This window comes from Hemiscyllium ocellatum, chromosome 3 (genome assembly GCF_020745735.1).
Source record: "Hemiscyllium ocellatum isolate sHemOce1 chromosome 3, sHemOce1.pat.X.cur, whole genome shotgun sequence".
NCBI classification, from domain to species: Eukaryota; Metazoa; Chordata; class Chondrichthyes; order Orectolobiformes; family Hemiscylliidae; genus Hemiscyllium; species Hemiscyllium ocellatum.
The window spans coordinates 94,137,914-94,151,906 of record NC_083403.1 but is presented as its reverse complement, the minus strand read 5'-3'; the positions used below and the strand labels follow the sequence as shown (position 1 = coordinate 94,151,906).

The 13,993-nt window shown below is 42.1% G+C and overlaps 1 protein-coding gene across 1 annotated transcript in view; it reads left to right on the top strand.

Moving 5' to 3' along the window:
* The window catches only part of adgrb3 (adhesion G protein-coupled receptor B3), an 870,525-nt gene that overhangs the window by 440,714 nt on the left and 415,818 nt on the right, over positions 1-13,993 (top strand). Inside the window, exon 13 of the mRNA XM_060821286.1 lies at positions 8,499-8,645. Within this exon, the coding sequence (XP_060677269.1) occupies positions 8,499-8,645 (147 nt within the window). The remainder of the gene's footprint in view (positions 1-8,498; positions 8,646-13,993) is intronic.

The window sequence follows — 13,993 nt, the reverse complement described above, 5'->3', positions numbered from 1 at the left end:
ATTATAATTCAAAGTTAATGTGAGCCAGGTGCTAATAAAAACAGTAAAACATCACAGTCATATGTCATATATAAATTAAGCTTTGCAAGGTGTCAATTAACACATATGAAAACTTGTGTTTTTAAATTTTATTTTATGTACTTTCCAGTCCAGCCAGTCTAGCACATGTAGTAGGAGAAGTGCAGTGGAATGATTTAAGGTGTGTGCTGTTGAAAATCAGGTCAATCTGCAGTTCCAGGGTGAAGTGGTTGAGCTCAGACAGATCGCATTTCAGCAGTGCCAGGTTTTTATGTCCAGGGCTGGGCTTCATGAAGAAGGTGGACTCAATCTGAGTAGGCACACAAAAGTTACTGTCCCCTCAGGTTTCAGCCAAACTTTCTATGTTCCCCAGCAACAGAAGACAATGAAGCAGCCTCATCTGTAGGAACTGACAGTGAGATAAGCAGGGCCAGATGCTGCATGGGCAACAGTACCCATAGCAAGGCACAGTATTGGAGGAGAAAGAACTTGTGACTGCATTCTCTGCTCTTGAGGTCCCAGTTGTAGCCAAGTGTCTAACATAGTATATGGCGTGTGCACAATGACCCCTACTGCGGAGTAGCCCCAGTCATATTGGTAGATGCAGAAAAGGAATTTCCTAAGCTCATGTCAGAAACACATTTCAGCCAGCCAGAATCAGGAAAGCATCAGCTCCCAGGTCATTTACCTGTTCAGGTTCAGTTCATACAGAGTCATATAGCTTAGAAACAGACCCTCTGACACAACTTATCATTGCTCACCAGGTTTCCTAAACTGAGCTGGTCCAATTCGCCTGCATTTGTTCAATATCTCTCTAAAACTTTTCAATCCATGTGTCTGTCTTTTATGTGTTGTACTTGTACTCGTCTCAACTCTTCCTCTGGCAGCTCATTCCAAATACACACCACCATCTGTGAAAAATAATTTGCCCCTCAGATCCCTTTTAAATCTTGCCCCTCTCACCTTAAACCTATGCCTTTTAATTTGTACTCCCTTACCCTGGGGAAAGAGCTTTGTCCAGTCGCCTTATCAATGCTGCTCATGATTTTATAAACCTTTTAAGGTCATCCTTCAGCCTCCTCTGCTCCAGAGGGAAAAAAAGTCCCAGCCTATCCTGCAGCTCCTTATAACTCAAACCCTACAGTCTCAGTAATATCCTTGTAACTTTCCCCCCACTCTTTCCAGTTTAATGACGACATGCTTCCTATTAGCAGGGCAGCCAGAATTGTAAGCTATATTCCAAACATGGCCTTACAAGTGTCATGTACAATTGTAACATAATGTTGCAATTCCTGTACTCAGTGCTCTGACCCATGAAGACAAGTGTGCCAAATGCCTTCTTCACTAGCCTGTCTACCTGTGACAACACTTTCAACGAACTATGTACCTGCACACCTTAATCTGTCAGTTTGACATTATTCACCAGGGTCCTAACATTAACTGTGGATGTCCTGCTCTGGTTTATCTTACCAAATGCAACACCTCTCATTTATCTAAATTAAACTCTATCTGCCATTCTTCAGTCCACTGGCCCAGTTGATCAAGATCCTGTTGTCCTCTTAGATAACCTTCTTCACTATAACACCAATTTTGCAGTCCTCCACAAATATTCTCAGCATGCATCTTTTATTCTCATCCAAATGCTTTATGTAAATAATGAACAACAGTGGACACGGTGCTGATCCTTGTGGCACACTGCTGGTCACAGACCTTCGCTCTGAACAATAACCCTCTCCCACCATCCTCTATCTATTTCTGTGAAACAAATTTTGCATCCAATTGGCTAGCTGTCCTTGGATCTCACATGATTGAACCTTACTGACTCATCTAACATGCGAGTCTTGTCAGAGGCCTTGCTAAAGTTTATGTAGATGACATCTACCATTCTGTTTTCATCTATCTTCTTGGTCACCTTTTCAAAATAGGTGAGTCACAATATTCCATGCATAAAGCCATGTTCCGCCCCAAAGTCCTTGCCTTTCCACATGCATTTAAATCCTGTGTCTCAGAATCCCCTCCAACAATTCACCCATTGCTGATGTTAGGCACACCGGTCTATGGTTTCTTAGCGTTTCCTTACCATATTTCTGAAATAATGCCACATGAGCCATACTTCAGTCTTTGTGCACCTCATCCATGGCTCTCAATGGTATAATTATCTCTGCTGGGGACCCTGCATTTTCTTTCCTAGCTTCCCACAATGCTCTGGGATACACTTCATGTCCTAAGAATTTATCTATTGTTACATTTCTTAAGACCTTCAACACCATCTCTAATGTTGCCTCCTTTCAAGACATGAATATTTATTTCCCCAAGTTCCCTAGTTTCTATGTCTTTCTCCACAGCAAATACTGACATTTTTTTTTAAATCTCACCCATGTCCTGTGGTTCTACACATAGATGCCCTCATTGATTTTTAAGGGGTCCTATTCTCCCCCTGCTTTTACTGTTCTACCCCTAAATTACTTGTAGAATCTTTTTATATTCTCTTTAACATTACCTGCTGAAACAATCTCATGCCCCCTTTTTGTCCTCTAGATTTCTCTTTTATTCCTAAACTCCCTATACTATGTCAACTGCTCTTTGGCAATTAAGGATGAGCAATAAATGCTGGCCAATGTCATTAGCATCAATGCATACAACTGCCACTGCTCATGGTCCCCTTTAATAAGTCCCTGCAACCACTCCAGGGCATCCTTGATTCTGGCACCAAGGCAGTAACACCATCCTGGAATCTCACGGCCACAGAAATACTTATCTGTGCCTCCAACTAGAGAGTCCCAGATCACAATTGCTTTCTTAGACTTTGCCATAACCTGTACCAAAGACCTGACTGCTGCTGCAATTTACCCCTCAGAGTACCTACCTCGTCTGGTGGTCACCTATCTACCTGGCTGTGTGTGCAGTGTAACCACTTCCCTGAGGCTAATCTTGCACTCTGCTTCCATATGCTTCTTTGTGCTTCCAACTGCGGCTCCAACCAATCTACATGACCCAAGAGGAGCTGCAGCCAGATACTTCTTGCGACATATTCACCAGGGACACTTGACTACACCCTGATCTCCCACATCTGACAGGAGGGGCATGCCACTCCACTGACTACATCTCTGCCCCTTCAACAACTAGAAGACTTAGGGGGAAAAAGCTCTTGCTTCACTCTTACCTTGTTGCTGCTCACCCTCCTCAACAAAGCCTATTATTCACATAATTTGGAGATGCCAGTGTTGGACTGGGGTGTACAATGTTAAAAATCACAACACCAGGTTATAGTCCAACAGGTTTAATTGGAAGCGATGCTCCGAAAGCTAGTGTGCTTCCAATTAAACCTGTTGGACGATAACCTGGTGTTGTGATTTTTAACTTATTATTCACATCGGCCTGCTCTTAGCTGATCAAGAACAAATCTTCTGGTAAAAATGTATTTATTTGAAATGGAAATGCTACCATGACCATTACCATACCATTTCTCAGTAGCCCTGATCATTCCCCTATTTAGTAAAAATTCCATGTTCCTTCGAAAGGGAGGTGACAGCCTAACTGTATTATACCAGAACTGTTAATCCAGAGACCCAGGTAAGGTTGTGAGACCCAGGTTCAAATCTCACTGTGGCAGATAGTGGAATCTGAATGCAATAAAAATCTGGAAATAAGAGTCTAATGATGACTCTGATTCCATTGTCAATTGTTGGGAAAAAACCTGTCTGTTTCGTTGTTATCCTTTTTAGGGAAGGAAATGGCCATCCTTACCTGGTCTGGCCTACATGTGATTCCAGACCCACAGTAATGTGGTTGACTCTTAACTGCCTTCTAGACAATAAATGCGAGCCTAGCCAGTGATGTCCTCATCCTGGAATTTTTTTTTAAATTGACTCTGCCTTCGTTATAATCAGGCATTGCTTGCTGCATGAAAGAGACTTCCTCATGTCACCATTATCAGGAAGCACCTGGACAAACATGAATAGGATGGGAAAAAAGGGGTACAGATCCTGTAAGTGAAGATATGGCATTTTCAGTATGGAATGGCAAAATGTGTCAGCGCAGGCTTGGAGAGCCAAAGGCCCTGCCCCTGTGCTGTATTGTTCTTTATTCTTTGCCTCTTCTTCAATTACTGAGCTGAAAATGTGTTGCTGGAAAAGCGCAGCAGGTCAGGCAGCATCCTGCTCCTTGGATGCTGCCTGACCTGCTGCGCTTTTCCGGCAACACATTTTCAGCTCTGATACTCCAGCATCTGCTGATCTCACTTTCTCCTCTTCTTCAATTACATTAGATCTGTGCCCTCAGCTTCCCAATCCTTTTTATCTTGCAGTGGCTAGTATTTTGCACTTCCTACTGTGTCAAGACTGCTCATATTTAATCAATTCTGTCAAATCTCCTCTGAAGTTTTTCTTCTCTAAGGAAGAGACTCACAGCTTTGCAATCATTCCACATAACTGGATGTTCTCATCTCTGGAACCCTAATCAATCTATTCTGTAATAACTTCACATTCTTCCTGAAGTGTGGTGCTTAGAACTAGACAATGCTGTAGTTGAAGCCAAACATAGACTGCATTAACAAACTTTCTTGCTCCTGCACTCCATGCTCTTATTTACAGAATCCAGACTGTGTTACGAATACACCATCCACCTGTCCAGTCATCTTGAATCATTTATACATATGCACACCCAGGTTCCTCCACTCCTGTATGTCATTTAGAAACATCTTTTGTTTTATGTTGACTCTGAAGCAATAATCACTACAAAAATAATCACTGCACAGTTCTCTGCGTTAAATGTTATTTATCACTGAGCCTACCTTTTTCACAATGCTGTCTAGATTCTTAGAAGTTCAACATGATCCTCCTCCTCTCTGTTCATAATATTCCAAGTTTTGTAATACGTGAAAGTTGTAAAATTGTGTCCATCTTACGCATACCAAGTTGCAATTCATACATCTATATCACAAACGTCCTAACTCAGATCCCTGGGGTACTCTACTACAAACCTTCATTGTTGTGGTTCTGTTCACCGAGCTGGAAGTTTTTGCTGCAAACGTTTCGTTCCCTGGCTAGGGAACATCATCAGTGCTATTGGAGCCTCCTGTGAAGCGCTGCTTTGATGCTTCTTCCGGTATTTATAGTGGTTTGATCTTGCCGCTTCCGGGTGTCAGTTTCAGCTGTAGTAGTTTGTATGTGGGGTCCAGGTTGATGTGTCTGTTAATGGAGTTTGTGGATGAATGCCATGCCTCTAGGAATTCCCTGGCTGTTCTCTGTCTGGCTTGTCCTATGATGGTAGTATTTTCCCAGTCAAATTCATGTTCCTGGTTGTCTGAGTGTCTGGCTACTAGGGATAGCTGGTCGTGTCGTTTTGTGGCTAGCTGATGTTCATGGATGCGGATTGTTAGCTGTCTTCCTGTTTGTCCTATATAGTGTTTTGTGCAGTCCTTGCATGGTATTTTGTAAACTACGTTAGTTTGGCTCGTGCTGGCTATTGGGTCCTTTGTTCTAGTGAGTTGTTGTCTGAGTGTGGAAGTTGGCTTGTGTGCTGTTATGAGTCCTAAGGGTCGCAGTACTCTGGCTGTCAGTTCTGAGATGCTCCTGACGTATGGTAGTGTGGCTAGTCCTTTTGGTTGTGGCATGTCCTCGTTCCGTGGTCTATCTCTTAGGCATCTGCTGATAAAGTTGCGTGGGTATCCGTTTTTGGCAAATACCTTGTATAGGTGTTCCTCTTCTTCTTTTTGCAGTTCTGGTGTACTGCAGTGTGTTGTGGCTCTTTTGAATAGTGTCCTGATGCAGCTTCGTTTGTGTGTGTTGGGGTGGTTACTTTCATAGTTTAGGACTTGATCTGTGTGTGTTGGTTTCCTGTGTACCCTTCTGGTGAATTCTCCGTTGGGTGTTCTCTCTACTAACACGTCTAGGAATGGGAGTTGGCTATCCTTTTCTTCTTCTCTCGTGAATCGGATTCCTGTGAGTGTGGCGTTGATGATTCGGTGTGTTTTTTCTATTTCTGTGTTTTTGATGATTACAAAGGTGTCATCGACGTATCTGATCCAGAGATTGGGTTGGATTTGTGGTATGGCTGTATGTTCTAACCTTTGCATAACTGCCTCTGCTATGAGTCCCGAGATTGGTGATCCCATGGGTGTTCCGTTGATTTGTTCGTATATCTGATTGTTGAATGTAAAGTGTGTGGTGAGGCACAGGTCTAGTAGTTTAAGTATGCCGTCCTTGTTGATAGGTTCGGCCTCCTGTGTTCTGTTATGTATGTCCAGTAGGTTGGCTATTGTTTCTCTGGCTAGGGTTTTGTCAATTGATGTGAACAGTGCCGTCACAGCGAATGATACCATGGTTTCTTCTTTGTCTATGTGTGTATTCCTGATGATGTCCAAGAATTCCTGTGTTGATTGTATGGAGTGTTCTCCTGTTTAGATTAGATTAGATTACTTACAGTGTGGAAACAGGCCCTTCGGCCCAACAAGTCCACACCGACCCGCCGAAGCGCAACCCACCCATACCCCAAACCTAACACTACGGGCAATTTAGCATGGCCAATTCACCTGACCTGCACATCTTTGGACTGTGGGAGGAAACCGGAGCACCCGGAGGAAACCCACGCAGACATGGGGAGAATGTGCAAACTCCACACAGTCAGTCGCCTGAGTCGGGAATTGAACCCGGGTCTCAGGGGCTGTGAGGCAGCAGTGCTAACCACTGTGCCACCATGCCGCCCAGTGTTTGGACACTGGGAAATTGGTTCCAAAAGGTGGGGATACTAGGACATGTGGGCACAGCCTTAGAATTAAAGGGGTCAATTTAGAACAAAAATGTGGAGATATTTCTTCAGCCAGAGAGTGGTGGGCCTGTGGAATTCACTGCCATGAAGACAATGGAGGCCAGGACGTTGAATTTCTTCAACGCAGAGATTCGTAAATTCTTAATCTCATGAGGAATTAAGGGATACAGGGAGATTGCGGGTAAGTGGTATTGAAATGCCCATCAGTCATGATTGAATGGCTGACTGGACTCAATGGGCTGAATGGCCTTACTTCCACTCTTATTTTTTATGGTCTTATGGTCTTTCCTACTTGACTCCAATTTGAAGTGAAGGAATAACAGAAACTTTAGCTGCAATTTTCAGACTCATTTTCTTCTTCCCTCTTGAATGTGCCTCTTCGATTGCTGAAGTAATGAGAAATTCAAAAGTATCTTATCCTTATAATTTTAAACTCTTTAAGTGCCTGAACCACCTCATCTTTCAGCATGACCTGCACAGTATTAGCTTGCTTAATAAAGATAGATGCAAAGTTTTTGTTTAGCACCTTGGACAAGACTCCAGCTTCCATTTGTAACTTCCCTCTTTAGTCTCAATTCAGCTCTACATCTTGTTTGGTCATGTTTTTACTATTTATATAGCTAATTTATTATTGTGGCAGTTCTCAACTGACCAAGTGTCTGGATTTTTCAGGAACTATGCAGATGTGTATTCTCTAGGGCCCTCCCCACACCTGACCCAGTTACAAAGACTTGTCCAATTGATTAATTCTTTGGCAAAAAAAAGTCCCAGTTTACCTCATGTTATGCAAGTTCAAATATTCTAACTGGGGTATCACTTCACCCATGATGGCCAAATTCAGCAATACCAGCTCCTATAGGCTTTACTAGTCAATACATAAATTATCAGGAGCCATGAAGATTTCCTCAATGAAAATTTGAAGAATGCTAATTTCCCTGTAATTAAAGAGCTGCAAATTAAAGTGTGTACATGTGCAGATTTGAAGTGAGTATAGGGCTTGCTTTGTGAATCAGAGAAACTCAGGAATATTTCAAGATTTCAGTCACCAGGAAATCTCACCCACTTTAGTTAAAGCTTCAGGCAATTAAGTAATCACTGGGCCAGAGATAGAATACAAAAAACAAATTAAAGAAATCAGTTGCAGGGTGGCTGGAATTGGTAAGCTGGTTACTTTAAACCTGTCATCTTGTTACGGACTCTGCAAACAGTTTCTCTTCTCCACACTTCCCTGAGTCATACCATAAACTTTCAATGGATTGATCCACAAGAATGGGCAGTGATTTGCCACTGACTTCTACAGGACAGCTGAACACAAAACACATCTGCACCTACACTCAGAGCTCATTTGAACTACTTTATAGGCCAATAGGCCCTGGTGTACGTCTCAAATCTGAAACTTCTAGAACAACTAAAGGAAACTACCATAGCCCCTGAAGGTCCCTTGCATCTTATCCACCCAATCAAATGTCTTAGGACTAAAACAACTGAAGGCAGGGCAGTAATGGCTACTCATAATGTGGCATCCCATCACATGCTTAGTTGGCCAATGACAATATAAGTAATTATTTCATAATCAGCAGATTAATATTCAAAAGTAACAGAAAAACATGTCGAGACAAAGTAAATAATTTCTGTTAATCTGGTTCAAGATTGCATTCATGAGCTTGATTTCAGTTTTTCACAAGTCAATTTTATTTGTGCTTTCTTATTAGTGGCCAGCATTCACAAACTGCCTGCAGCATCCGTTCTGACTGATATCAACTTTCCGATGAAAGGGAGAAAGGGAATGGTTGACTGGGCAAGGAACTCTGAAGACAAAATTACTATCCCGAAAAACATATTCTTACCTGCATCACCAGGTGAAGTCTGTAAACAGTTATGGTTCTTTCACATTGCTACAATGAGACTAGAAGTTGAAGCTTTTCATCTTATAACACATCAGACGAGGCCATAAGAAACAGACTTCAAACAAGATACACCACTTAATACAAACTTAGAAGAGAGTGCTGATTGGTTGGGCTACCATTGACTTGGAGATGTGGGCAAGAACAGTTAAATGTCAATCTTCATTCTTAGACCAGACAGAGAAATCCTAATTGGTTAGCATTGCTGAGGGGTACAGCAGAATTTGGTTGTCACCATGACCCCTTGTTTTTAAAAAAAGTTTCAATATTTATACAAATTATTTTTGCCTCCATAACCCAGGTTCCAAGCATTTATTCATGTAGATTCTAGCATATTCACAATGGATTATACTATGAGTCTGGTTGGGCACAGTCAGAAAGAACACCAGCCTACTGCCCCTCATATACTTATGAGTAGGAAGGTGCTGGTCAGTTTGAGGGAGACTTTAACAGAGTGAGACAAAGGCTGAGTCAGTGAACTTGCAAGTAGGAATTCAGTGCAAAGGGGGTCAGAGGTGTTTATCGTAAGGTTTACTGAAAGCAGTAAATGCTTCAGAGCAAAACGTGAATGGGAGAACATAGAAAATGTGGATCAAGGGGTTGGCCTGTAGTGAAACCAATGGAGGAGCAATGTCTCAAACCACAATATGATGAGAGTGCAGGGAAAGATTCTGATTGGTGAGTAGGACTGGTGAATATTTCTACTATTTAAAGTATAAGTAGGGTCTTTAGGCATTTTTTTCTTCCTTAAAACGATAGCTTGTTATGTAAAAAATTAATACTGATGATTTTTAACATCAAAAATATCACTCCATAGTGATGACAGGATAGATGACGTGTTGCTACTGCAGCATGTGGAAGCTGCTGGATATTGAGTGAACACATCTGTAATAAGTGTTTGCAGCTGGAGGAACTTTAGATCCGAGTTGCAGAACTGGAGTCTGAGCTGCAGACTTTGCACCACATCAAGGAAGATGAACATTACATGAACACTATGATCCAGAGGGTGCTCACACCCCTCAGACTAGGTAGTTCAAAACTGGTAAGTGATCTGGGACAGGAAGGTCTGACTGCAGGTGAGGCAGGTACGAAAGCCCAGAAGGTTCGAACTGAGGATTCTGAACTGCTACAATTGTCAAATAATTATGAGCTGTATGGACGAGAGTGAGGACTGAGTAATCACAGCACCTTAGTACAGGAAGCCATTCAAATGGGGGGGAAGAAATAAAAATGTGGTTGTGGCAAGGGACTGTGTAATTAGGGAGGAATACAGAGGAACCTTAATTATCTGAATTTCAGATTATCCAGCAAGATTGCAAGGTCACGATGCTCAGCTAAACCATATTATCCAGCATTCGATTATCTAGAATTCGATTAACCGAGTGAAATACTCCCCACCCGGGTCCTCTTGACAATTGAGATTCCTCTGTATACTGCTTTCTGCAGCCTTAAGCAGAAGGCTGAAAGGTCGTATTACCTGACAATGGGTGGCACGGTGGCTTAATTGGTTAGCACTGCTGCCTCAAAGCTCTAATTGGGATGCTGTTCAGAGGGACTCGCTGGGTCGAATGGATTTCTTCCAAACTATAAAGGTTCTTTAAACCTGAATGCGAAGGTTAATGATTTCTTCTTGGGCCTAGAGAATAACTTGGAATGGGAGGGGAGGGATCCAATTGTCATTAACCACTTTTGTACAAATGACATTGAAAGGACTGGAAAGGAGGTTTTGCAGAAAGTTTAGGAGCTACATTAAAAAGCAGAAGCTCCAAGATAATAACCTGTGTTGGAGCATTTAAACTATGAAGACTATTCCGAAAAACATATTCTTACCTGCATCACCAGGTGAAGTCTGTAAACAGTTCTTTCACGTTGCTACAATAAGACTAGAAGTTGAAGCTTTTCATCTTATAACGCATCAGACGAGGCCATAAGAAACAGACTCCAAACAAGATGCACCACTTAATACAAAATTAGAAGAGAGTGCTGATTGGTTGGACTATAAGCACAGAAGACTGTAGGTAGAGTTTCAGTGGGAGGTGGGTGTAGGTGGGAGTAACTTAAGGTGGGCATGGACAAGTTGAATAGAAAGTAGCTGTTCCTTTCAGCAAAAGGAATTCTAACAAGGAGGATTATTTCAAAGTGAAGACAGAAGTTTTAGTGGAGATTTGAGGAAAAGCTTTCTCATCCAGAGGGTGATGGGGGTCTGGAATGCACTGCCTGGGAGGGCAGCTGAGGCTGGAAACCTCACAACCATTAAGAAATATTTGCATGAGCTCTTGAAATTATCATAACGTTCAAGGCTGTGGACCTAGTGTGGGAAAGTGGGACAAAGTAAACAGTAGTGTATTTTTGGTGGTACAAATTCAATGAGTTGAAGGGGCTCTTCTGCTCTGTATGATTCTCTGCCTCTCTGGATTATTACCTGAGCCGCTGGCATAAGGTAACTAAAGTCAATGAGTTAAATGTTGGTCTGGGTGGAATGAATTTCAGTTTGTAGAGCAGTGGCACCTGTTCTGGGGGAAGAAAGGAGCTGTTCTGGTGGGATGAGCTGCACTTGAACCATGTTGGGATCAGTGTCTGGGTGCATCAGATAACTAGGGCTGTTGAGAGGGTTTTTAACTAATTAAAGGGAATGGAACTGTTTGGCAGAAAGGAAATGCAGGTTTACAAAGTAAGAGGAATAACAGCAATATAGGGCAATCATTTGGATAATGATGCCTAGAATGAGACGGTAGGAATAGAGTTTACATACATAGAGAAACACCAGTACGTAGAGTCAAAAGAAAAAGAAATGGTAAAAATAGAAAATCTACTATCTCTTTACTTGAATGCATGTAGTGATCAGAACAAATTAAATTAATCAATTGCCAACATAGTGGTTAATCGGTATGATCTTACATCAATTACATTGAGACAGTTACAAGGAGATCAAAACTGAGACTAAATATTCAAGTGTGCTTGAAGCATTAAGCAAGAAGGAAAGAGTGATGGATTAACATTATTCTTAATAGTAAAATAAGTGTGAAAGCAAGAAATGACCTTGGAACAAAAGGTGCAGAACCCATCTGAGTGAAGGTACAAAATAACAAGGGAAAGAAGATACTGGTCGGAATAGCCTAAGGTTCCTAACAGTAGTAATATAGTGGTACAGAGAATAAATCAGGAGTTAATGAGGGCATGTAGCAAAGACAGTACATTAATCATAGGTGACTTTAATTTTCACATAGATTGAAAGAGTGAGATTGACAGAGGTAGCCATGGGGAATAATTCGTTAAGTGTATTCAGGACAGTTTCTGAAAAAAATGTTGTGAATCCAGAGTTCTGTCTATCTGGATCTGGTGATGTGTAATGAGGCACTTTGAACAAATTATCTCCAAGTAAACGATCCCCTCGGGACAATAACACGGTAGAATTTAGCATTTAATTGAGAGGAACTTGGGTCAGAAACAATTGCACTAAACTTAAATAGGGTTATTGCAAAGGAATAAGGGCTGAACTAGTTGTCATAGACTGGGGCAGGAGTTTTGCAGAAGTTGAGGAAAAATGACAGATATTTAAGAAAATAGATCATGGACAGTAAGGACTCTATGAAAGAGAAAAAGTGACTATGATTAATCAGATAGCATCAAATTGAAAGAAAAGACATGCAATGTGACAGACTAGTGATTAGCCTGAGGATTGAGGAAGTTAAAACAAAAAAAGCAAAATAATATAAGGAGAAAGATAAATGTGAGTGTAAAGGTGCAAGTAATATCAAAATGGACAGCAAGAGCATCTTTAAATATATAAAAGGAAAGAGAGGACCAAAGTGAAGGTAGGCCTCTTAGAGAATGAGTTTGGGCAAATAATAATCAGTACCAGGAAATGGCAGAAGAGTGAAATAAATACTTTATACAAGTCTTCACAGAAGAAGACACTCCTAACATTCCAAAAATACTAAACAATCAAGAGACTAAGATGAGAGAGGAAATAAATACAACAATCATCATTAGAGAAAAGGTGCTTGGAAAGCCAATGGGACCAATATTTCCCCATTTTGATGGGATGTATTCCAGGATACTGAAGAAAACAGTTACAGACTTAATGGTGCATTGGTCATAATCTTCCAAGAATCTTTAGATTTTGAAAAAGTTCCAAAGGTTTGGCAAACTTCCAATGTAACACCTTTATTTAAAGAAGGAAGAAGACAAAAGAAGGGTAACTATAGACAAATTAGGTTAAGGTCTGTTATTGAGAAAATGTTTGAGTCTCTTATAAAGGATGTAATGACACAGATAGTGTGATGCCAAGTCTGTATGCCATATGTCACAATGACTGGTGGACCATTACAGAACACATCCTGATCTTCATTCACGGCTGCCAGCAGTCTGCTCTTGCTCAACTCATGCTGGCAAGACTCAATTAAGTATGTCCACAATTAGATGTGATTCTGCTATTCAAATTATTTATTAAATAATCTGGATTGTGCTAAAACATATGTCAAGTCACCATAGTCCCAAAAACCTTAAGGCTGTTGCCTCATTAGAGAGATAACTGGTGATGAGTTTAACCTGAGGGAGTGTCACCAAACCTCAGGTGAGGGGTAATGTGGAGAAGGTGGGTTCTTCATTTCGGGTGCAAATGTGTTGCTGGTCAAAGCACAGCAGGCCAGGCAGCATCTCAGGAATAGAGAATTCGACATTTCGAGCATAAGCCCTTCATCAGGAATGAGAGAGAGTAGCCAAGCAGGCTAAGATAGAAGGTAGGGAGGAGGGACTTGGGGGAGGGGCGATGGAGGTGGGATAGGTGGAAGGAGGTCAAGGTGAGGGTGATAGGCCGGAGTGGGGTGGGGGCGGAGAGGTCAGGAAGAGGATTGCAGGTTAGGAGGGCGGTGCTGAGTTGAGGGAACCGACTGAGACAAGGTGGGGGGAGGGGAAATGAGGAAACTGGAGAAATCTGAATTCATATCTTGTGGTTGGAGGGTTCCCAGGCGGAAGATGAGGCGCTCCTCCTCCAGCCGTCGTGTTGTTATGTTCTGCCGGTGGAGGAGTCCAAGGACCTGCATGTCCTCGGTGGAGTGGGAGGGAGAGTTAAAGTGTTGAGCCACGGGGTGATTGGGTTGGTTGGTCCGGGCGGCCCGGAGGTGTTCTCTGAAGCGTTCCGCAAGTAAGCGGCCTGTCTCCCCAATATAGAGGAGGCCACATCGGGTGCAGCGGATGCAATAGATGATGTGTGTGGAGGTACAGGTGAACTTGTGGCGGATATGGAAGGATCCCTTGGGGCCTTGGAGGGAAGTGAGTGTGGAGGTGTGGGCGCAAGTTTT